This window comes from Phaenicophaeus curvirostris, chromosome 25, assembly GCF_032191515.1.
Source record: "Phaenicophaeus curvirostris isolate KB17595 chromosome 25, BPBGC_Pcur_1.0, whole genome shotgun sequence".
In the NCBI taxonomy this organism is placed as follows: Eukaryota; Metazoa; Chordata; class Aves; order Cuculiformes; family Cuculidae; genus Phaenicophaeus; species Phaenicophaeus curvirostris.
Window position 1 is genome coordinate 2,014,593 of NC_091416.1, and position 24,828 is coordinate 2,039,420.

Consider the following 24,828-nt stretch of genomic DNA (forward strand, 5'->3'; position numbering starts at 1 on the left):
GGCTCTCACCACAAAGAACAGCGCTGTCAGCACGGTCGCCAGCATGGCTGGGGTCTCCAAGGGGCTCCTGCTGGTCCTGGAATTCACAGCTCTGGGAGCGATGCACAACAGGCTCCAAATATCCAGGGACTGAAACACCCCTTCTCCCACAGGCAGACTCCAAGCCCCTTAATGAGCTTATGGCTCGCGTTCATCTTGGCAGAGTAATCATGCGCTGTCCTTTTGCTCTTCTAATCGCCGAGTTTCTCCAACATACACAGCCCCAGCATTCCAGGAAAAGCAAATCCTCTTCTCTACGTCCAGCGCGCACAGATGCAGATGATGCGCAGCAAGAACTGGCCTGATTCAAGTTTCAGTGGTGGTTTGTGTTTAGTTTTTAAGGATGCGCATCTATCCATCAGCCTCCGTTCCTGCACAGCAGCTGATCCACACAGTGTTTTTCCTCGTGTACTCCAGCTGCTGCGCCCACAGCAGCAATCGTGCTCCTGCCTTTCCAGCTCCACTGGCAGAGCTCAACTCCACGCAGCAGCACCCCAGCCCCTGCACCTCAAGCGTCCTCTGACCACGTTTGTCTTTGCAGTCAAACCAGTAGCTTAAATCATACTATGACCACCCAGCATCCCCACATCCTCATCCATCCAAACCTACAGTTTCCAGCAAGCGAGACATCGTGCAGAAGGCTCAGAGCTGGAAAGGTAAGGGCAGGCGTTGAACCTCCCCATCGCTGCTGTCACAGGCTGTTAGACATCTGGGGTCTCAGCACTGGAGAGCCAGGACACACGCGGCAAATGCCCCGTTTGGATGAAGGCAGCCTCTGCTGCACTGCTTGGAGACACAGGCTGAGCTGAGGCTTTTATGAGAGAGCACCTTAAAGGGAAAAATCCCAAAGGAGCAAACACGCCCAGCTGGGAAGGGCTGCTAGGGGTGTCCCAGGGCTGCTGGAAGAGGAAAGGAAGGAGCCATGGGAAGAGAAAAGCCCCGAGCCCGCTGCCTGTCCCGCAGGCAGCTCCTCCCCGGGCACCCAGCGGAGCCGTCCTTGGACACAGCCTGTCCTCCAACCCCAAGACGAAGCTCCAGAGCAAGAACCATTGTAACGAGAGCAGATGGCAGCTTTACGAAAGAGGCAGAACACAAGCCCATGAAAAGCTGCCCTGCTGGCTGAAAGCCTCATGAAGAATTGCTTTTGTACTTGTGTTTTTTAGCTTTCTCTCTGCCCCTGCGTTCGCTACCCAGGCCAGGTACTTAATAGAATAATGGTAATAAAGGCACAGTGAGCTGAAGTGGTCTTGGAAATTGCCAGAAATGACCTTGAGGAGACAAAACATGAAACAGCCCGGAGACAAGCGAGGGGAAGATGTGAAAGGGAAGAACAAGCTGGATAGCAAGGGCTACAACAGAACATCTCAGCAAGAAAAAAACAGAGCTACAAACATCGCCATCGTACAGAACAGGCTCATGTTGATTTAATTTCGGTACAAAACCAGATACAGCTGCTGTCACAGGTTTTAACAGGAAGAAGGAACATGTTTCAAGCCAAGTTATTACTAAGAAAACTGGTATTTCTCTGCCTGCCTAATACACACTTCTCCAAACACACAGTGGGGACTTGGCGATGCCGCTCGGGGCACAGCATCCACGGGGCTGACAGCCTCCCTGTGCTCCACAGCACCAGAACCACAGGGTCCTTTCTAAAATACCAACTGGAAGGACTGCTAACAGCCAAGAAACTAAAAGCAAGATCCCTACAGACACGGATTAGTGCAATCTGACAGCAGACAGGAATTGGATCCATCCCTTCCTACAGAGGGAATCCTCTGGGCAGCTGCTATTCCCTGTAGACAGATTCAGCCAAAGAGCCAGCTAGGATCTCCTAGCGGACACCAGCAGGATGCGATGCCTCCAGAACCATCCTGAGCTTTGTTAGCAAGCAGAAGGTGGGAGAACATGGACCCAACCAGATGATCAAACCGTCTTAGGACAAAGTAATTAAAAAAATTCTAAGAAAATCCGCAAAAAATATATATATTTAGACATTCTTAAGAGTTTTACAATGATGTTCAGTAAAAATATATCTCTGTTTGCATATAAACGTTCCCCTGCCGTGGTCAGTGGGAGCTGTTGCAGTGTCGTGCCAGCACACACCACCCGGGAGGCAGAACAGGAGGGGGTTTTGCTCGACACTGCTGCACATCATTACCCACACCAAGCCACACGAATGGTGCAGAAGGGTGCAGAGCAGCAGCCTCTAGAGAGAACGGCTTTGAGGGCAGTTTCTCACAGATGGGATCCCTCGAAACGCAGGCTTCTTCGTTAGGCAAAACAGCAAGCGGATCGGCATTTTTTTAAAGCATAAAATATTTAAAGTCAGCTCAGAGGAAATACTGACAAAGACAACGCGTTTCCCACTCAGCCAGGCCTGAGTTCTCCCCAGTTGGCACAGCACCATCTGCCCCCTCCCAGCTCCGTGGTGATGAGTTCTGGATGGAGTCTCTCCAGGGAAGCAACCACCACTGCAGCCACCCGGGGAGCAGAGCTGTGCATCCAACACCTCAGCTGCATTTCCAGCCCCACAGAGCCCATTTCATGGTCTCCTGAGAGCTGCTCTTCCAGCAGAGCTGGGGCAGGAGCTCAAGGCAGGCTCCAGGCTGGGCACCAAGGGCTTCCAGCCCTTCCAGGCTTTCTGCTTCCCAGCCCTGCTGTGAGCAAGGAGACCCCAGCTGCTGAGCTGAGCTCCTGGTCGCTCTCCCCAGGGCACGGAAGGACGCAGGTGGGGCTTTGTCTCAACGTTCACACTAGGCTGCCTTCCTTAACAGCACCTGCACCAGCAGACACAGTCCCACACTCTGCTCCATCACTGCTCTGCCTTGCACATCCCTAATGTGGGAGAAGAGCTCCCACGGTACAGCTACGTGTGGCAGGAAGAAGAGGGAGCAGGGAGATCCAGAAGATCTGCTGTGAAAAACCACCCTAGTTCAGCTCCTATTATTTCCACCCCACAGGAGAGGAACATTTCTTAGCACCCTGATCCAGTGGGAGGTGTCCCTGCCCATGGCAGGGGTGGAACTGGATGGGATTGAGGTCCCTTCCAACCCAAAACATTCCATGATTCTATGATTTCCTGAGAGTTGCCATCTGCCACCCCCCGATTCCATCCCCAGACTCCACAGCTGTGTCCCTGTCCTTCTCCCCTGCTCACACACACGCCAGATAACTTGGCTCACTGGTAATTAAGCACTTGCTGAGCTCATTTCCCAACACCTTTCCTCTAGCAAAGCCTCAGCCGGATTCACATCCTCCCCCTTGACCAGTTACTCAAAGTCCTCCGTGATTCACAGCTTTGGCTCACGGCGGCTGGAATACTGATGAGAGAACTGTTGATTTATTGAAGCCCTGATATTTCACCACTGGATTAAGCAGTCTATAAAGTATATTTGGACACATTACAGGATTAGAAGAATCCACCTGGGAAGTTCGCTTCCTCCTTCCTCCGCTTCTCTTGTAAAGAGACTTAATTTCAAGGGCACGGCACAAAGACGCGTCGGAGGTGGCCGGGTGCTGCTGAAACCCTTAGGGAGCCGTCCCAGACCTTCGCCACCGTCTCTTCCGAGCCAAATCCCACCTTTTAGTAATGGTAGACTTTAATTTGGCCGTGTTCATCCAGCCCTAGCTGAAGGAGGCTGGGGCTGCTGGCAGAGGGCTTCTGCACCCCCGGGAAGGGAGGGCTGGCAGCTGGGTGAAGGAAAAGCTGGGCTTACAGGAGGGATTAGAGCGCACGAGCGCAGCCAGCAGACAGGCCAGGTACGGCGAGACGGGAGCCAGCCTCGCGTACACGTGCCGTATTTAGCTCGCTGCATCCGAGTCGAATGGAATTAAAGGGGGATTAGGGAATTCAAAAGGAGCACTGTGCGCTAGAGGAGGCCTGAGGGATTTGCTGCTAGTATCAGTGTACTGAGGAGGTACCGACAGCCCCGGCATAACGCTGTCACAGCACAGGCCTGGGAACATCCCCGCTAACGGCACCCAGAGGGCTCCCTCACTTGGTCCAGCTGCACGCTAGGACACATCTCAAACCCGATCGAGATGGAGAAGCCCCAGTGGGAGCTGAGCCCTCCCTTCCCAGGCACCCAACCACCCCCTGTGCCAGGTCCACGCACCTCCAGGCACCCTCGCCTCGCAGAGCCACTGCTCCCTCATCCCAGGGACCGACCACAGAGTCCCTGATGCACTGGGGCTGTATCAATGGCTCTAAAACGAGGCTTACAAGATTATCCCCCTCTGCTTTCCTGCCACCTCCTCTATTTGGGTTAATTTTATTAAATTCATGCACTACCAGCTCCAGCTGCTGCATATCACAGCAGAGCCACAGCGCTGAAAAGGACCAAGCACAACTGGGGAAGGAGAAAGGCTTTCTCCGTCAAGCACAGCTCAAACAGTAAACAGGTCACTCACCCTCTAACTGCTAAACATCATAACCCTTTGCAGAACCAGACACTAAAATAGAGGCTAAAGCTTTGCAATTGCTGTTCAACTCCTTAGAGCTCCCGATTCACTCACCTCCTGCTGCCTCCTACCTGCTGCCAGAAGCTGGAGTGCAATTCAAGACCAGGCCCAGGCAAAGGATACACTTTTGAATCCCTCCTGAAGGCTTCCAGCCATTTCTTGCTGGTATCAATCATTCCTTGAATGCTCATCTTGTCTGAGTCGCAGCTCTTGAACTGGGAGTGCTGGAACAGCCGGATTTGCTCACTGTTGCATGCGAGAAAGCGATAGAACCAGTGGGAAAGAGAGGTCTGGGCAGAAACAATCCCAGACATAAGAAAGAAAACAACGGGCTGCTACAGGAAGAGCCACAATTAACAAGAAAAGCAACCTCTTCTTGGCTCAAAGCCCTCTGCCCAACCACATCAGAGAAAAGACGGCAGTTTTACCACAGAAGATCTCGTTACAACCTCCCCTCTTTCAGCTCAAAACAGCTCCCCTCATCCTGTCCCTGCACTCCCTGATCAAGAGACCCTCCCCAGCTTTCCTGAAGCCCCTTTCAGTGCTTATTTTCTTGCTTACTCATTACATGAAGCATAACCTATAAATCAGAGCAATAATAGCACAACTCAAGAAATAAGATGCTTACTCTGCAGGTACGTATCCTAGTGTGCTGTCCAGAGGCTTGGAACCGTCACTGAGCGATGGGAATCCACCTGGAAAACAGACATTGAACAAACATCCCCCCAAAAATGCCTTTACACCTGCTCCCATGCACCACGGACACGCTGTCCCCACAAGCTGAGGCACCTGCTGAGGACCCAGTGGGGTTAAGGGTCCACTGAGATGGTGAAGCCTATTTTGATAGTTAACCACCCTTAGCTTCAGCTGTATTGAATAAAAAGAGTACCGAGAACTTCATAGGATGTTGGCATCAGACTTCTCTACTGCATAAAACAACTAATATTTACCATGGTGGCTCGGTCCAAAATACCTCCAGCTATCCAAGGCTGACTACAGCTTAAAGAGACTAAAAAGAGAAGTAAATGTCATACACTGAGCATCTTCACATCGTGCTTCACTCGAGTGAAGCAGAGCTGGCTCCTCTTTTGCTCCCTTCCTTAACTGCTTTCTTGGGCGTATACTAAAGGCTGAACTGCTCCAGAAGCAGGATGACAAGATCAGCCAAATGCTGCACTTTCCGGAACGAGGTTCTCATTCCTTCTCCCATTAGCTCCCAACAGCAGCGCCAACGGATCTGGCATTACCAGAAGGATGAGCCGCTCAGAACTTGCAGGGCTGTGGAATCCAAAGTAAGCGAGCAAGCAGAGAGGAGACTCACCTGGGAAATACTTGTGCCACTTCTCTGCTAGGAAGCTGTCCACCGATTGTCCGGGTGAGGAAGAGTGAGTGCAGCTCAGCCCGGAGCTCCAGCCCAAAGGGTCCAGAGACATCCCAGCGGGAGGGACCAGGGAGCCACCCGCCTGGAGTCCTGCCAAGGAGGCGGAAAGAGCGACCTTGCAGGGAGTTGAGGCGAAGTGTGGAGAGTGGTGGGTGTTCAGAGAGTCCAAGACGCCAAGGACCCCGTTCAGTTCACCACTGATACGCTGCAAAGACTTGGTCAAGTACTGGACCTTGTCCAGCTGCAGGGCCGGCGGCAGATCGGTTCTCAGATCAACTGGTAGAAGAGAGGAAAACACAAACATACATGGGACAACAGAACGCACCCCAGAGAAGCAAGAGGGAAGCCAGACCTAAGTCTAAAGCATCAAACATCAAGGCAGTCAGGCACTTACATTTAGGCAGATGTAGATTAACACTGGGCGTGCTGTCAGTGTCCTCAGAGCTGCTGAGTTCAAAAGTCACCATCCTCTTGCACGCAGCACTCTTCAGCGTATCTTCATCCGAAAGCTGGTCAAAAGAAGGAAAAGAACACAAATCAAACCTTCTGTTGTGTTCCTGACAAGCAAAAGCCATCGGAGTGCTGCCTACAGCCAGGCTACGCAGGCTGGACTGCACAGCCAGCTGCAGGCCAAGCAAAAGCAGATCCATCTCCAGTCCCTGACAGCAAAATCTGGAAGCCAAGAGGCTGCTTGGTCTCCAGAAGCAGCCCGTGTGTGCACCAGAGGCTACATCCAACAGCCAGGTGGACAGGCCCTTCCAAGACAGTAGTCAAGTGGTTTGTGCTTTCAATAAGCAGGCCCAAGCAACAGTGATGCTGGTTACCTCCTCCAGCAGCGAGGACTCCAGCTGGCTTAGTTTCTCCTCTTTCTTCTTCAGCAGCACCTGCCCTTTCCGCATAGCCGACTTCATCTGGTCCAACTGCTTTGCTTCCTGTGGTGGATCAACAGCCAAGCCAGGGAGGAAGATTAAACAAGAACGATGGAAATAATCCCCTTTAGAAGTGAGATGAAAGTCATCACGACCACTACTCAGCACAGGAGATCACGCTGCTGGAGTGAAACTGCTCCTAAGTCTCAGAGAGCATGGGAGGTGGAGTGTGCAGAGGGCAGAGCACGTGCCTCAAAGTTCACCTTAAGCAAAAGGAGGTTTCACTTCCAAACCCTGCATCCACCAGGGTCAACAGCTTTGGTTCTGCAAATGTGAGCCCTCTCTATAAACAGCAAAGGAAACTACGACCTTCCCTGCCTTTGGCTGGCACATCAGCAGGGCAAATACTCACCTCTTCCAGGTTCTTGCGCACCCCTTCCAGGAGCTGGGAGCTGTCAGGATCCTGCACCGCCTCCTGGGCTTTCTGCATGTCCTGGCGCCACTGCTGCTTTGCAGCTTTCAGCGCCGTGTGCCTCTTCCTTATGGAGCGGGTCTGGCGCACCAGGAACTCCTTGGCGTTTCGGATGGAGATCCCTTCAGCGGAGATGTAGCTCCTGACACTACACAGAAGAGACAGGCACGGTCCTGGCTGCCCCATCCCCAAAACCATACGTGAACCCAACCGAAAACATTAGCTTGTAAAACCAAACCAAAGTGATCTTCCAGGTACTCACTGATCGAACTTGAAGTCACTGTCCTCGTGGCTTTGAGGGGGTGGGGAAGCAGGATCTCTGGATGAGTGCTAAGGAGTTGAAACAGTACAATAAATACGTATGGGAAACAGAATCCCAGGACCCCCATAAGAATCCCATTAGGAGCAAAATTGAGAATGACATCACCATGGTATTCCCAGACCCAAGACCAGCACCAGGGATGTTCTGTGTGTGACCTTTTAAAGAGTAAGGGACATCTCTATCGTTGGCTCAAGGCCTGCTTGGGACTCCAAGGGCACTCAAGCACCCCATACTTCTTAACTCCTTTCTCCCCAGTAATAAACAGAAATCAAAGATTACAGAACATACCGATGTTCTCCATCAAAGAGAAACACATCACTGCCCCTCAAATGTGTTCACACAGAAGGAGCCAAAGCTGGGATTTCCAAGGGAGTTGCAGCCCCAGGTCTCACAAATGCTTTCACATCCTATTTTACTCACAGCTTGAACATTTTCTCTCAGGTCTTGGACATGGAGCTCAGGCTTCTTTCCCGGAGATTCCACACTTTCTTCTCTCTCCAGTTCTTTCAAAGCCTCCCGTTTGCTCCTGACGGCTGCCTCCAGCTCGCTGCCAGGGGAAAGGTGACAGCGGCAGCACCTGGTTAGACTGCAGGTTCATTTCCCAGTAATTTATCCATGACAGTGTCACAGAATCACAGAATTGTTTGATTGGAAAAGACTTTTGATACCATCGGGTCCAGCTGTACCTGTCCAGTAACTAACCATCCCTCAGCTGGTTATTCTATGAGTCTATGATTCAACACACAAGAAGCAGAACAGTAAGGGAAAGGTGCAGGATAGAATGGTTTTGGCTCAGGGCATAGACTGAATGTTTAGCATTAGAGAACATTTCTCATCCCCACACCTGATGCATTTCTGCAGCCTCTGGCTTCGTGTCTGCAACAAATCCACCTGGGCCTCCAGCTCAGCTTTCTGGTCCTGCAGCTCTTCAAGAGACCTGCGCAGCTGCCGGATGGACTCCAGGAGGCTGGCATGCTCCTTCCTGTTCTCCTCTAGGCGGAGCTGAGAAGCTAAAGCAGCTTCCTAGAACAAAAAAAAGAGGCCTTACAGTAATTTACCACCACCACCACCACAATAAAAACACACAACACGAGACCTGCACACCCCACACCTCAGTGCTGGAACAACAGGATTGTCTCTTCCTTTTGGGAAACAGCCCAGAGCTGATCACACTCCCTGCAGGCTGGCACCCCAGTCTGAAGCACTAAGGAATTTTCAGACTCAATTTTGAAGCAATAGTTTTAAAACCCATGGTTCTGGTGAGCTCCCCTCACCCCCAAAGTGGCAGAGCCCCTCTCCACAGCTAAAGTGCACGTACATCTCTTTCCAGTTCAGTCTGTCGGTCCTCATCCAGCAGCTGCTGCCTTTTCTTCCTCAGAGCTTCCTCCTGTACAGATGAGAAGAAAGGTGAGTGTCACAGCGAGGAGGCCACTGATGCCAAACAGCATTTGAAGTACCAAGGCCAGCCCCAAGTCCTAAAATACCTGAGGATCGTGGTCATTTTTGCTTTATTTCCACCCCGCTACAGTCCAGCTCCCTGACCTTTATTTAGCTCCAAGCGGGAGGCTGGAATATTTGCAGCCCTGGGGGAAGAACACCCCTTCCTGCTCATCTGTGAGAGAATCAAAGTGCACGGCTATTCCTGCAGGACCTTTTGTGAAGCCTCTGGTTGCCTCCAGCCTTTTTCCTTCGTCATTCCAGCGCTGCTTGGAAAGGAAGGGCTGACAGAAGCAAGGTTACCTACAGCCCTTGGCACAGAACAGGACCTGGAGATCTGGCAGGCGAGGGTATCAGCCAGTAATTCGTGCCAGCTCCACAGCAGCATCTGGAGTGCTTCCCCCTCCTGCTGCCCAAGATCCAGAAGCACTCGCCCCCTTCTCGCAGCAGCAGGGAGAGGAGGGAGGCAAGTCAGGAAGGGACTGACTAAAATCCAAAATGATGCTGAGCAGAACACGCTGCCTTAAAAGGATTTTATGATGCTTCTGTTGCTCTTACAGCCTCTTGCTGCCTCCCAAAGCACAGAGCAAAGCCAGAGCTCTGACCTTCACTGCAAATACCAGTCTGTACCACTTAGGAACGCTTCACCCTGCTCTGACTCGTGATACAAGTTTAACCTGCAACTAGGGTGGCAGCAAAAGCCCTGGCTGAGCACCTCTGAAAGCGCCCCATGAGGAAGAGTCAGAGGTTTCCAGGCTCAGAAACCTCTACAAGCCCAGCAGGGCTGACCAACCTGGCTGAGGAGCTGCGCTGATCTGGCTTTGATGTTCTTCATGCGCATTTCAAGCTCATTTTCTGAATCCCGGACTTTTCTTTCCTGCACAGAGATGCTGAATTAAAGACAGAACGACACAAGTTCTTCGCTCACCAGGCAGCATCGTGGTACCCAGGCCATCCCCAAGCAGGCAAACCACAACAACGTGCTACGCAAAGTGTCCTCCTCACCTTCTCCCTTTGCCTGTGCTGCAATGCAGTAAGCTGCTCGTCCAGCTCTGCCTGCAGAGCTTTCACCTCCGCCTCATGAAGCTGCCGGAGCCGTGCCATCTCGCTCCGCAGGCCTTCAAACAGCTCTGCTCTCTGCTTTCTCTCCTGTTTGGTGAAAAACACAAAGAAGAAAAGTGACCGAGTGAAGCAGAAGGTTGTCCAGCCAATGCGAGCACACAGGACACACCCTGGAAAGCCAGCCCTTCACACAACAGCTCTCGAGCAAACACTAAATTCAGCAGATTAAAACTTCTTGCTTATAGGGACAATACTGCTACAGGAATGGCTCAAGAAAGAACGCGTGAAACTAAGGTTTTGTCACACACTGCATAGTCAAAACTTGGAGACAGAAAGGTTACCAGAACAGGCACCTGCAAAAACGTGAACAATCTTCTTTCGTACAGAAATTCACAAATATGTAGGATCACGGAACAGTTTGGGTTGGACCTCAAAGCCCATCCCAGTCCCACCCCTGCCATGGGCAGGGACACCTCCCACTGGATCAGGGGCTCCAAGCCCCATCCAACCTGGTCTTGAACCCCTCCAGGGATGGGGCAGCCACCCCTGCTCGGGGCAACCTGTGGCAGCAATGGTCAGTCTCATAGAAGAAAGATTTCCAGTTACAGGAGTGGCCAAGACCAGCAGGTCTAGCAATGAGCAGCACCAGCCCAGGCACAGCCCCAACAGTCACTACGATCCCCCAGCAGTACCTCCTCCTCATACTGATCCCGAATCCGTGCTAGGACCTCCTGGTGCTCCTCTGTCATCCTCTTCATTTTCCTCTCATGGTCTTTTTCCACTTCCTGGCGTTTCTCTCTCATAAGCTCGGTGACCTGCAGGGATGACATGGAGAGATGTTGCTCTGTGGCCCCTCGAGAAAGCAGCCTCTTCCACGAGCAGGACAGATGCTCAGAGCACCTTGCAAGTGGGATCAGGCTGTGGCACAAGGAGTACAACACAAACACCCTGGCAAGGTGAGATGCTATCACCCCAGCACAGGGGACGCAGCTTCCCAGACCTCACCAGGAATTCAAGGAGAGAGGGTGGAGAACCTTCAGCAATGCAAGAGGAATACTCGCCTCACGTTCATATTCTGTTACTTGATAGGCTTTTTGCTGCACCTTCTGCTCTGCTCTCTGCAAGCTGTCACACAGCTGAGCCTCCTCGCTCCTCTGCGCCTCCGCTAGCTGGGTTTGCAGGCTGGAAATGACCTGCCATGAAAGCCACCCACAGAGAATTGTCACCTCTCCGACAAGATCCACTGAGTGCCCTCCTACAGCGAGCAAGCAGCGCGGCGAAGACCAGTGCGTGCAGACTCACCATCCCCTGCTTGGAGCCCATCCAAATGCTGAGCCAGACCAGAACCACATTTAAGAAGCAGAAAAAAAGTAAAGCCACCCTCCCTGGGCCACCTTGGGTGACAGTGTGGGGAAAAGCAGTTTATGCTCTAAGAACACCATCTTTTACCTTCTGATGCTTCTCTTCCACTGCAGATTTCAGCTGCTGGAGTTCAGTTGCAAACCGTTCCTCTAGCTCTTCAACTGCCTACGGGAACACGAGCAGAGAATGTGCTGGGAAACCTCTCTGTGTGGATGTGCCATACGAAACGCGTTTGCGGTTAACCTCTATCCATAAGCATCAAAAAAGCACAACAGTAACCCCCTTCCAGCAGGATTACGCACAAGGTGTCTTTACTCTCTAGGTGCTTTCCCTTCCAGGAGACCTCAATTGGTCTCAGTAGTGCTGTGCTGGAAGGACTACAAACTGCCTCCATTCAAGAACTCCCCAGGCTCTCTGGAGGACTAAAGCAGAGCCAGCAAGGAGTTCTGATCCAATTTAGTGTGGCAGAGACACACAACGATCATTCTCTCTGCTGCAGATGCAATGTGGCCATTTAAATAGGTTTTATTTCATCACCATTGTATTAAAGACCAGAGAAGAATTCCCCCCCACCTCAGTCACGCCTCTAACAGCATCCCTAGAGCCTTCCCTTTGTTTTACAGAAGTATTGTTAAAGCACATTTAATCTCAACAATTTAGCACTGCAATGCAAGCCAGGTCAGCATGAACAGCATAGGCCTGACCCTAGCTGGCAATAAAGATCTTACCTTCCTCTTTTCCCTGTCCAGCCTCTCCTTGAGCTCACTCAGGAATTGTTCCTTCTCTTGTTCCAGCTCAGTCACCTCTTTCTGCTGAGCTTCCTCCACTTCCAGCTTCATTTGCTCCAAAGCAAGCTGCTGCCTCCTCTCCAGGCTCTCCTTCTCCATCGCCTGCTGGGATTCCCACTCCTCTCTCAGTTTCTGCAATGCAACCTCTTGCTCTGCCCTGGTGGGTTTGCAAGAAGAACACAGAAGCAAGTTAGAAATCCATACTTTACCATTGGACTCTGTTTAGGAACCAGAGCAGAAAGAAGACTCTGCTACAGGATAGGACACACAAGCCAGAAGAAACTGAGAAGAGCAGTTTTGCCTGCAGCTCCCCTGCACATACAGCACCATCGTTAGGGCCTCACGCTCGTTATCGAGGCAGGGTACTAGCTCTGGGAGCCTCAGCAGGGCTAAGACCTCTGATTTGAGATGGCTGGTGGCACACAAGATGCTTCCATCCCAAGCCAGCAGAGCTTATGTCCCCAGGGATGGCAGTAAAACTTCTCACCTCATCCTCTCCTCCTCTGCCTCAGTCTCCGAGGCAATTTTGGCTCGCAGCTCTGAGAGTCTCTCAGTTCCTTCCTTTCTGACACGCAACTCTTCCTCCTCAAAAGCCTTTGCCAAATCTTCTTTTAGAGCCCTGAGAGATGAGCAGCCAGGGAAAATAAAAAGACAACAAAGGTTCAGGAGGCTTTAACATCTTCAAATCGCCTCCCCAAGGCCTGTGGAGCAGCTGCTGCTCCCACTAGCTCCATGTGTCTGCCTGAGGGACACATTCCCAAGGCTCCCGACCGCTAATTCCCCTCCATACCCTCAGAACCTGGCTGGCAGCACAGGAGACTCAGTCCCCAAGGACTAAACTTCTGCTGTGCGCTTTGAAAAGGCACTGTACTGTCAGGGGCGGCACTTGTAGGGGTTTTTTTCCCAGGTAAATGAAATGAGCTCCTGTGAAATGGAAGCAGGGTCCCAGCCAAGGCACTTGGCTACAACCTCCTTTAAGGTAGCTGCAGATAGCGATGTCGTTCCCAGGACATTTCACATCAAAACACTGTTTCTGGCTAGCTCAGTGTGCCGAGAACATAACTATCAAGGCCACGTGAAATAAAATACCAGCCTGAAGAGGAAAAACTCCTCCCCAAGAGAGAACACAGCTCCCAGTGCTGCTCTGCTCCCCAGATTGCTGTCAGATCCTCGTGCACTAGCTGGGTTTCCCACAGCCATCCACACCCTGGTCCTTAAAGCCTGGTTTGGAAGACCCTCAGTAAAACCATCAGTATCAGAGTTTGAAACAGTTCCTCTGGGGTCACCTCATCTCCTCTAACACTCCCATTTCCAGTCCTGTTACTACCGTTCAGCCCGGGATTTGAGCAGCTGCCAGGCAGTAAAGCTCCACGCTCTGAACTGGAAACTTCTCCCAGGTTAACCGTAAGAGAGCGGTTCAGAGCTCTGAAAGCTGCATGAACACAGAGCGCATCTCGTAGGACTCAAGAAAATGCTCTCTTGTCTTTCCTGAGGCAGGCTCTGCTCTCTACACAGCTGCTTTATGTATTTACAGCACTGACTGCAGACCACTATTCGCTTCCAGATGTGCAGAGCCTCACGCACAGGATTGTCTGGGTCAGGCAGAGCATCCCATAACCCTCTCCTCCCAAAAAGCCTGGTTCTTGTCTCCTTCACCCACAACTCCACAATATAGCATCACTCCCAAGGTGGCCTAAACCAGCACAGTCTGCAGCTAGTGGCACCAAAATCACAGCAGGGAAAGGCTCAGATAGAGAAACAGGGGGAGATGGAGTAAGAGAGGAAAGTACCTGAGAGATTGTTCTTTTTGCTGATGAAGCTTCTGAGCTTCCTCCTCCTCCTGCTGCCTCATCTCCTCCTGGAATTGCTGAATTTTCTCCTTTTTTGCTTGCAATAAATGCATTTTCTCTTCCTCGAGCTCTGGCTCCAGCTCCTTGGCTACTTCTTCTAGGGATTCTTCGCTGCTTTGGTTCAAGGATGGCTCAGATCTGCTCTCCTTGTCAGGTTGCCTACCAAAAAGACAAAGCTCCTTTGGCAAAAGGGTGACAGAAAATTGAGTGACAACACCCTCCCGCACCCTGAATTATCAACTCCAAACCAAAAATCCCAACACTACCCACTCCATAAGCTTCGCTCTCAATGAATGGAAGAGACATGCAGAATCCCCACCACGCTGCAGCCACTCGCAGGCTGCTATTTCACTCGTGAGAGGTGAGGAAGAGCAGTGGAGAGGGCACAGAGGCAGAAGACAAGCTTGCTAAAGCAAAGCATTCTTCACAAGGCTCTTGGGGAACACACAGCAGATGTAGGAGGTTTGGAGCAGCACGTTATCTGCAGTAACGGCTCAGGGATGCCCACCACCAGCACCGGTGAGTCCTCTCCTTGACTCCCAGAGACTGGCAAGTGACTGAACCCAGTCCTAGCAGCCCCGAGGTCCCCAGCGACTCTTTATTTTGGCCAACACTACAGAGCTTCTTGCTAGGGAAGCACAGACTCACTTCACCAAGGATCCAGTGGCTATGAAACCCTGGCTGGGGCTGCCAGAGATTATAAATAATGGTCCATCATGGGACATGATACATGGACAAACAAGATGTGTGTGTGTGTATATAAAGTATTGTAAACTCTAAATTTTATGGTGAGTTAGCCCAAGTAATAACTCTTAGCCAGCTTAGGGTGAGGAAGTATGTAAAAAGTTATAAATACCAGTGTAGCTGATATAGAAACAGGACATGGTGTCGTGACCACTGCTAGCATGGGACAAAAAACACGCTTCTCTCAGGTCGGAGAGAGGCTGAAGGGGAAGGAGGGGGAAATGAAGATGAATCCAGGAACACAATTTTTATTCTTTGCCAGTGAAAGCTGGAGCAGCAAGGTCTCATCATGTTCAGAGAACATTAACATAGCATGGAGGGACTTCTGGTTTGCTGGGAATCGGGGAAATCGCAGTCCCAAGTGAATGAAAAGATCACTTGCACAGCCAGGAGTAGAGAAAAGGAAAGCTGGGGAGGGGCTCTGGATCATGGAGTGCAGGGAGAGGATAAGGGGAACAATTTTGAGCTGAAAGAAGGAAGATTGAGATGAGATCTTAGGGAGAAATGTTTTGCTGTGAGGGTGGGGAGGCCCTGGCCCAGGCTGCCCAGAGCAGGGGTGGCTGCCCCATCCCTGGAGGGGTTCAAGGCCAGGTTGGATGGGGCTTGGAGCCCCTGATCCAGTGGGAGGTGTCCCTGGGGGTGGAACTGGATGGGCTTTGAGGTCCCTTCCAACCAAAACTATTCCATGATTCTAAGAACAAGACAGAGAAGAGTAGTTGGGTTCTGGAAAAATCCCACTTTGCTACTGCTCCCCTGTAACATTACATGCTTCAGGCCAGCTGCAGAGCTGCCTCCAGAAGGGGTCAGCTGTCAGGCTGCTCTGCAAAGTAATTGAGCCACTTCCACCTTTTTATTGTGTTCTTCTTTTTGCCCCAGTTCTTGCTCACAAAGAGCTCCAGCCACACACACAGGCACAACACAATTCCTAACAGAAAAAGGGAGATGCTGTGCTGGGATCCACATCAAAGATTGCTTCTCTGCCACTTTGTCCTGGGAGATGTGCTGCCTATTTTTCCCCAATTACATCTGCTGATCTGTCATTTGGCACAGAAAGCAAAGTCAGCAACAATCACTTCCACTGAGCTCTTCCATTGCCGCGGAACTGCGGGTACACAGAGCATCGCTTTAGCTCAGCAATGGACCGCTGGCCTCCACGAGGAGCCTGAGCTCTGCCGTCCTGTGCTCTGACCTTATTCTCTCAAAGCAGCTGATGCACCCGGGGACTGTAAAAATGGGACAATTTGTCAGGTTTTTGTTGTTCCTTCCCAGTAAGCTCAGGAGTCCATGTGAAAGCGTTTATCAGAGGAGTGCGAACGCTCACAGCCTCGTTAGCAGCACTGGGAAGGAGGTGGCTTTCCCAAGTACAAAGCAAGCGGCTCTGTCTCCATAGCAGAGAGTCCTGCCCCACAGACCCCGAGGGCTGAGCTGCTGTTCTCACCCTCCCCAGCACAGTCTGTTCACTTGGCACCCTTGCCAGCCAAACAGCTGCTTGGATTTGCATGCGGAGCTGTTGGAGCTGCGCTGCGCCCCCCAAACCACATCTCCTGGCACGCTGGCTTCACACGCTAACTTCTAACACCACAAAGGGGAACAAAGGGACAAAATCCATTATGCTTACAAAACTGGGGACTTAAACGAAGCCCTTACATGCTCTGTGGGGCAGCGAGCTCCTCCAGATTGAGCAGGCTATCCAGCGATTCCTCCTCTGGCTCCTGCACCCCAGCCTCCTCTGGACTGGAGTTGTCTAAAGGAAAAGGTTTCTCTTCTGGTGTTTCACAAGGGCTTGGATACCCCTCGCTTTGCAGCACAAAAAAGGGAACAGAAGACCAGATTAGCACAGATTGGATCCTAGGGGCTGTGCAGGTAGAAAAGGCAGAGAGAAAATGGGATGTGCAGCCAACCGCACCCGTTCGTCCGACACAGGGCTGCCAGAGGCACAGCAAAGCTCCAAACCATCCCCACCACCTCGAGCCCCGCTGAGGATTTAATGGGTGTCAGTGTCCAAATGCCAAATCCCCTCTCTGGATTATCCCACACTCCTTCCAAGCCCCAGGCGAGTTTCTCCTGGATAACTCAAGCCCTATTCGCAATACTCACACAGTTATCCGAATTACAGGTGGAAACATTGGCAGGTATGTTTGTATCTATATCCTACTTCATCTTGGAAACACAGAAAAGAGACAAGGCAAGCACAAGCAAGCTTTACAGGCAGAGAGAGCAGGGAAGCACAGCTGGGAAGCAGGTACCGAGTGATAAGGAGAATTCCTGCGGGCTGAGCACGTTTCCAGGGACCTTCACATGAAGGGCTCCTCTAAGAACAAGGCTGCAAATCCCAAGTGCATGCAAGCAGTCATTAAGACTGACTGCAGCTTCTGCTCTTCACAAGTTGGCTCAGGCAACAGCCCCTTGGCTCCCAATGCCCCAGAGTACACACAACTGTGCAGAGGCTAAGAGTTTTGATGCAAATCTACACATGCCATGTGCTGCAGCTCTCAGGTAGAGTGGAGGGGCTCAAGAGAGCACAGAGCTCACTGCTATAATTGCTCAATCGCTATAAGAGAAACAGAAGCCAGCTCCACATCTGGGGCAGCCACAGGGAAATCAAAGACAGGTCATTTTGCTGCCTACTGAGCTGAAGCGAAGCTGAAATCTGCTGAGACAGTACTACAGAGGTGGTAGGAGAAGCTAAAGGTTGAGCGGGAGAGACCCTGGGAGAAGCTGCAGCACCTCAGGGTGTTCTAGAGGGGGCAACTGAACAGGTCACAGGGAGCGGAGCAGGAGCAGACAAGACAGGAAAGTCATCTGGAGCCATCCATGCCTCCTTTGTTGCTTTCTTTATACCATACCTGTCAGCAGCTTTTGTTCTTTTGCTTTGCTCTTCCTCTACACTGGCTTTGCTTGGCTCTTTTTCCTCTTCTCCCAGCTCCTGGGCCTGCAGGTAAAAGCAAACAGAGTGAAGTTTGCCTGCTTCATCCCCACCAAAGCTTCTCAGGATCTCACAGGGGTTCTGACGAAGCGCAGCGCTGCTCTGGTCCAGACCAAGGACAAAGAGGCCCCACGGGCTGCTCCAGAACGCCCAGCTGGATGTGCAAACCTCCTCTCCCACTGCTCCCCAAGGGTCTCAAACACCGCAGGAAAGCCTTGTGGGAACTGTTCCAGCAGCACAGAGCCCCAGGAGCTCAGCTCTCCAGGCTGTGCTACGTTACAGTCTGGGGCTGGTTTTCCAGTACAGAGGATGAACTCCCAGCCAGCACTCAGGACACAGATTGGGTTTGTTTTTTCATCTCTGATACTCGAGTAACACTGAAAAGGCATGTATGAAAACCACTCCCTAACAAGCACAGGACAAAAATCCCTCCTAAACCAAACATGAATGTCACACTCAAGTGAGACAACAAGCTGTGGCCACAGAGCAAATGGATCTATCGGCTGTGAGTGGAATGACAACAGGACTGAACCTGCCTCACTCCAGCAGGCTGCGATGGGCACCAAACACAGTCACACCCACCCAGGGAATCCCAGCTCCTGACTCCAGAACACACCAGTCTGGGGGCTGCTAAGAAGCCAACCCCCTTGGAAACACAGCCTGAGCACCTTCAGTTGGCTTCTTTCTGACATAGTAAATGCTTGAAATAGAAACAGTAAATATCCGAGTAGGAAACAGGCAGCTGGTCCTCTTCCCTCCTGCCAGCAACCAGGCACCTCTGTCCCTGCAGCAAGCGCACAAACTGCACAGGTCACCGAGGGAGGGGAGTTTGTCCCTTCTTCAAGCTGCCAGCCCTACCTGAGAAAGCAGGAAGGGCTCATCCTCCCTCCTGAGGCTTCTAGTCCCCAGAAAAGAAGCTCAGTCACAATTTTATGGGACCACAGAGCCAGCAGGTGAGCTCAGCCCTTGCTACGTAGGAGCGCGCTGTGGAGTGGGGCCAAAACCACACAGAATTAAACCCACAGTAATTTATGCAAATGTTCAGTGGAGCAAACAGCAGAAGGAATCCCTGCAAGTGCTGTCACCTTCCATCACATCATCCTGGTCGGAGCTCTCACCGGCAGCTCCCCCTCCCAGCCTCTCTCCTGCCCCGCTGTAAATAATGACTTCAATTCCTGAGAACCAAGGAGCTCAGCAAATGTTCCCTGACTCCACACGGGCTCTATCGCTGCTGCCGGAGAAAGGAAAGCAGCCAGACAAACGGAGAATGAGATTTGCCTGGGAATAGGGATAATCAGCCACCAAGCAACACTGCTGAACCCATGCACGGGGCCACTGCTGTCATCCTGCCCAATACAAAGACCCTCCCCAGAAATCACAGGCTGGGGGGATATCTGGACAGTTTGAGAAGGTGAAGGCAGCACCTGCTGGCAAGGAACAAGAGCTGATCTTAATTCTTGTCTGTGAAATTCCCCTAGGGTCTCACCCCTCCTCTTGCCTCAGGATCCGCAGCTCAGTCTTCCACTCCGCTGAAGTGCCAGGCTGCGTCCCACAAAGGAAATATGTCCTGACAACGCAAAGCCAGTCTGGTAGACACAGGAGAGGGTGACAGGGAACACGCTGTCTCTTCCCTCTACACGGCACAGTCCCAAGGGACCTCAGCAGGAGGATCTTGTAGAACCATGGAATGGTTTGGGTTGGAAGGGACCTCAAAGCCCATCCAGTTCCACCCCTGCCATGGGCACAGACACCTCCCACTGGATCAGGGGCTCCAAGCCCCATCCAACCTGGCCTTGAACCCCTCCAGGGATGGGGCAGCCACCACAGCTCCTGCCAAAGGACGCTCACCGAAACCTCCCAATATTGGGCTCACTCAGCTGACAGAGGTGGGCTTTTTTAAAACAGAATATTTTGTTAAAGCAAGTGGAATTAAGCACGTTCCTAGAGCCAGAGTCACATTTCAGAGCAGCCTCTGCCCACAACACAAAAAAGCGTGGCTGCCGTTCTGCATGGACACCATCTCCACCCCACGCCTCTCCTCCGGCCAGGGCTGTAACACCTCAAATGAGACATCTGCATGCACAGCAACCCTGCAGCAGTGAGAACAGAAGAGTGCAGCGGGCATACGGTTTGTTTTGCCTTCACATCCCATTACGCTCATTATCAGGCACGAAAGGACAGGTGAATTCTCCAGACCCAGCCTCCCCAACCCAATCGCTCCTCTCTGCTGGGCAGGTGGGGAGTTCGCCACTCGGTTCCCCCCGTGCGGCTGATCAACTCGCTTACAATCAGAGCAAGGCTGAGTGCACCCCAGCTGGAGCTCACCCTGCCACCAGGGGAGAGGCAGCCGAGAGGGATCGATGGGAACAGGGGGCTGAGGAAGCCAACTCAGGAACGCACTGAAAAGACGAGGCTAACGCCTCCCGATGCACAGCAGTCATCTTCATCACGGCTACCCCCTGGGCTGACACGATACAGGCAGCACAGACGTGTGCACACACACACACACTCCTTTCTATGCCAGGCTTGCTGAAAGGAGCCTATTACCCCTCTAGATGAAAGCAGGCAAGACAAGAAAACGCTTAAGAATAAGCTTGCTACACCAAAATCCATCAGAGGGAGTTAACCTCCTTTTCTTCCCATTTCTGCTATCGTGTTCTGTGACACAAATCCTTTCCATCTGCTTAAGAGAAAGAAAAGGACAAATATACTTAACAGGAATACAATAGACTGCTTCCCGCTATCCCCAGGAAATCCGTTTATCTGCACTGGATTGGGGCAGGGAAAGCACACGTGGGAGCTTGAGTGCACGCACCCCTCACGAGCCACCTCTACTCAAAGGTTGCGTTCCGCGTGCGACCGCCTGCATCCCATCTCTGCAGGAGAAGTCACACGAGTAGCACCACTCAGACCCCTGACACTTAACACATCACTCGGATTTTTCTCTGCAAAGTCTCTATGTCCACAGTTGAGGTGCTGAGGGACATGGTTTAGTGACTGATAGGAATGGCTGGACTCAATGATCCAGTGGGTCTTTTCCAATCTAGTGATTCTATGATCGCTCTGTGATCAGTGCACCCCAATATGCAGTCACAGACCAGTCCCTGGTCACACATACAGTCCTTACCCTGCTCATGGGGCTGTCCAGAACAGGAGACAGATCCTCCGCATCCAGCACCTGCACCGAAAGCCGGCTCTGGAAACCCAAGTCCTAGAGAAGGAAGCAGAACAGGATCAGCATCTGAAGGGCTGGCACAGGTTTTCCCAGAGATCCCGAGATCCAACCAAAACCCTAACTCAGCGTGGAGTCCACACTCCTCAATTCACTGAGAGCAAGTCTTTTGTAGTACCAGACATTTGAACAGTAAGAAATGTTTATAGGACGTAGAGAGAGGCCACACCAAGACTCAGGTCTGCATCCAAGCTCTGTTAGCAGCTTGACCAGCAGCAAGTTGGCTTTTCTCTTCCCCAAGCTGCAGAGCACAGGCAGGGTGGGTTACACAGAGCTCCCTGCTGGCACGATGAGAGACAAGGACGGACAGTAAATCAGGATTCCCTGAGGGCTTCGCCACTGTGAGGGTGCAGCAGGACACCAGGGTGGGGGCTCTGCCAGCCCAGCAACCACAGCAGGCAGAGGTGACACATCCAAAGCAAGCAGCAACTCTCCCCCCAGCCTCTACTGCTCTCACTTCTGAGATTGCAGCAAATTTTCTGAGATTTTCCCGAAAAGCCAGCTCCTACGAGTTGCTGAGATCCTTCTCCCTCCTGGCAGAGTCCCTGGGGTCTTTGCACGTGGGGAGCAAATGTGTCTGTGCACACATGCCCACGAGCAAGCGCTACAGAAGGCACTGTCTGAGGCAGCAGCCCCTTGCCAACGCGCAGGCTTGTCCTCACACCGATAAATAATGATATTCGCAGCCATTTGCCGGCCGCGCTGCCTCTGCTCCCACTGGCAGATGGCAATGGCAGCTTCCTGCGGAGATGAAGAGATGCTGATGGGCATCTCCCCCCATCTCAGGGCCACCCTCCTGCCTGCTCTCCCTCGAGGACCATCAGGAGCCAGGTCTCCCAGCCATGCAGGTTCCCCTTAGGAAGGGCTGCCGAGTCCCTTCAAGCAGGATTTTTACATGGCTTATTGTTTTCCTTTTTGCAATTATCCGAGCGCAGTCCCAGCTCAAAGTGACCTATTTTTCCAGGGATATTACCTCACCCACAGACAGAACCTGCTGAGCGCAGGACGATGCTGCCAGCCTGTGCCACCACTGTAAGGTCACTGCTCAGCAGTTAGAGACCTGGACTGCAAGAGGTGGGCACAGCATCAACTGGCCACATATTCCCAGAGGAACACAGACCCCACACCCAAGGGACAAGGAGCTTTTAGTGACTCACCAGAGGCCGAATCAGCTCACGGCCCAAGAAGTTGGAGACGTACAAGTCCTCCTCACAGTTGCTGATCTCAGACGCCTTTGAAAGCAGAGAGAAGAGAAGCGTTACAGCTTGCACGTGTCTTACCCCTGAGGTTCACCGAGTCATTTCCAGCAAGACGACAACTGATACTGGGAAAACAAATCCAGACGCTCTATAACACAGGGAGGAAAAGGTGACTCAACATCACAGAAGACACTAAGGGTGTCACCCACAAGACAAGCACAAAACACCACTTCAGAGACACAGGACTGGGGAAAGAGGGCACAGGGAGAAGGTGGGACTGCGGAGGGCAGGGAAGCGCTCTTCAAACATCCCTGATAAAGGCACTTGCTGCCTGTCCTCTGCTCCTTCTGCCAGGATCTCTGCAGCTCTGAACTCCCCAGCCCACCACACGCACTGGTAAAGCCATAAATCAGAGCACCGTGATCTCAAAAGGACTTGGAAAGCGCATCTTGCCATGCCTACCCAGTTGCAGCAAGGACTCCTGTGTTGCCAGCAATCACAGCACACGGAGCGATTCCATGTGAATGCCCACAGAGCCCTGCTGAGCAGCAGAACCACCCAGACACCACGCAGGGAAGTGCAGGTAAAAGCAAACCACCTTTCAATTTCAAGCTCTTCAGGACAGAAGATGTTTCCAGGCTCGGTTTTACAGCTTATGATTTCTTAAAGACAATGTACACCAATGGAACCAGGAAAAAACAAAATCAGCAGGAAAGAAACTAGACTGGAAAGTTTTCCAGCTCAAAGAATCATGGGATGGTTTGGGTCAGAAGAGACCTCAAAGCTCATTCAGTTCCACCCCTGCCATAGGCAGGGACACCTCCCACTGGATCAGGGGCTCCAAGCCCCATCCAACCTGGCCTTGAACCCCTCCAGGGATGGGGCAGCCACCACTGCTCTGGGCAACCTGGACCAGGACCTCCCCACCCTCACAGCAAAACATTTCTCCCTAAGATCTCATCTCAATTTCCCCTCAGCAGTCAGCTTCAGACTATTCTCCCCCATCCTGTCCCTGCATCCCCGATCAAGAGCCCCTCCTCAGCTTTCCTGGAGCCCTTTTCAGCACTGGAAGCTGCTCTAAGGTCTCCCCAGAACCTTCTCTTCTCCAGGCTGTACAACCTCACCTCCCTCAGCCTGTCTTCATACAGGAGGTGCTCCAGCCCTTGGATCATCTCCATGGCCTCCTCTGGACTCACTCCAACAGATCCATGTCCTTCCTCTGCTGATATCCTAACATTTCTGGATGACACCAAACAACAGTGGGCAGCGTGCCACCATCTGGCACCCCTGCGGCAGGGACCATGAACTCATCTGCACCCTGGAACACCCAGTTATTCTCCTCCTGCCCTGGTTCAGCCACGTCCAGCTGCCTGCAGTCAGCTCTCCTCCCACACAGCACCAGGGAAGCAGTGGGCAGACTGGAAGGAACCACACTCAGTGGACTGGAGCTCCATCGAGCCAGCCCAGAGGGGTTCCATCCTTCCCAACTCTGCCCTCGCACCTCCCTGGCACATCCCACCCCACGGAGCTGCCAACATCACCGCTGGCAGCTCGCTTCACGCTTGTGTCCCATCTCTGCTTAAGCTGAGAGAAACAACAGAAGGAGAGAAACAAAGCAGCGCGGGCAGCTGGGCTCGGTGTGAACTTCATCGCAGAACCTGCTCGCTTCTTACAGATGGCAGCACTGAAAGCTGAGACTTATTTCTCCTCCAAGACTGGAAACACATCCTGGTTCAGAGTTTGTGCCTGCCGGTTGCTTTGGACAGCACTCCATATGCAGCAAAGACTGATTTCCTAGCTCAGTACAAAAGCTGCCAAGCTGGGAATTCAGAGCACTTGCGCAGCCTTCCCAGGAACTCCGTGCTGATCTGGAAAGCACTTACACCAACTTCACAGAAAACGAATAAGCACTGGAAGCACTTGCACAAACGAGGGCCTCGCAAAGCACCAGGCAGCTCCCACGCTAAACCCAGACCCCGCGAGCAGGTCTCTTACTTTGCCGGCATCCAGCCTGCTGTCTGTTTCCAGCTCAGCTGCTGCCTCTTCCGGCATTTCCTTCGCTACCTTTTCATCGACAGAGACAGTGTCGGCGGTGGCAGCCACGCTCGCCAGCGGATCTGCCTCCTCAGCAGCTGGAGATGCAACTCCAGGTCGCCCAGGACTGCTGGGCACACGTGTCCCTGCTGTGCTCCTTTCCCCCCCAGAGCATGGGGGCTCACTGGCTGCAGAGACATCACCAACCACCTCAGCATCCTTCTCGCCCAGGAGCTCATCCCCAGTGAGCTCCTCCTTGTTCTGGCCAGACAGGCTACTGTCAGCATCTTCGGGAAGGACTTGATCTGGAGTCGGAGGGCACGCAGCATCAGAATCCAGGGAAGACTCTTGCCCTTCTTCAGGGTGTCTTGATTTTAAAGACTCCTTCTAGGCAGGAAGTCAAACAATTATCACTATGACATTCGTTATCACCTCGCTGGGGTCAGAAGCAGCACAGGTTCTCCTACAGCAAGAAGCAAAGCCACAGCGACAAGCTTTGGGTGACAACTAGCCCAGCTTGAAAAGGATGGTACGGAAAGAAATCAAAAGATAAGGAATTTGATTACAATTATGCACTCGTTTCTTGGGCTCAGGTTTAATTTCTTTTAATCTGTTGGGTTTTTCATGAGCAGGGGCTCAGCAGAAAAGAG

At 52.2% G+C, this 24,828-nt stretch overlaps 1 protein-coding gene across 4 annotated transcripts in view; it reads right to left on the bottom strand.

Moving 5' to 3' along the window:
• Window positions 1-982: 982 nt before the first annotated feature.
• CEP164 (centrosomal protein 164) overlaps window positions 983-24,828 on the bottom strand; it is a 34,278-nt gene continuing 10,432 nt past the window's right edge. For 2 of the 4 annotated variants that reach the window (XM_069876381.1, XM_069876383.1), the window contains 24 exons: window positions 24,140-24,565; window positions 22,103-22,177; window positions 20,841-20,924; window positions 17,634-17,719; window positions 16,435-16,584; window positions 13,984-14,202; window positions 12,681-12,812; window positions 12,134-12,350; window positions 11,493-11,570; window positions 11,105-11,236; window positions 10,736-10,858; window positions 9,987-10,130; window positions 9,775-9,858; window positions 8,863-8,931; window positions 8,389-8,567; window positions 7,965-8,091; window positions 7,485-7,552; window positions 7,163-7,370; window positions 6,706-6,813; window positions 6,276-6,390; window positions 5,822-6,157; window positions 5,129-5,195; window positions 4,624-4,746; window positions 983-3,722 (listed from right to left, as the gene is read on the bottom strand). In XM_069876381.1, the coding sequence (XP_069732482.1) occupies window positions 3,623-3,722; window positions 4,624-4,746; window positions 5,129-5,195; window positions 5,822-6,157; window positions 6,276-6,390; window positions 6,706-6,813; window positions 7,163-7,370; window positions 7,485-7,552; window positions 7,965-8,091; window positions 8,389-8,567; window positions 8,863-8,931; window positions 9,775-9,858; window positions 9,987-10,130; window positions 10,736-10,858; window positions 11,105-11,236; window positions 11,493-11,570; window positions 12,134-12,350; window positions 12,681-12,812; window positions 13,984-14,202; window positions 16,435-16,584; window positions 17,634-17,719; window positions 20,841-20,924; window positions 22,103-22,177; window positions 24,140-24,565 (3,450 nt within the window). In that variant the 3' untranslated portion in view covers window positions 983-3,622. The remainder of the gene's footprint in view (window positions 3,723-4,623; window positions 4,747-5,128; window positions 5,196-5,821; window positions 6,158-6,275; window positions 6,391-6,705; window positions 6,814-7,162; window positions 7,371-7,484; window positions 7,553-7,964; window positions 8,092-8,388; window positions 8,568-8,862; window positions 8,932-9,774; window positions 9,859-9,986; window positions 10,131-10,735; window positions 10,859-11,104; window positions 11,237-11,492; window positions 11,571-12,133; window positions 12,351-12,680; window positions 12,813-13,983; window positions 14,203-16,434; window positions 16,585-17,633; window positions 17,720-20,840; window positions 20,925-22,102; window positions 22,178-24,139; window positions 24,566-24,828) is intronic. The other 2 variants (XM_069876382.1, XM_069876384.1) reach the window with 2 other exon arrangements.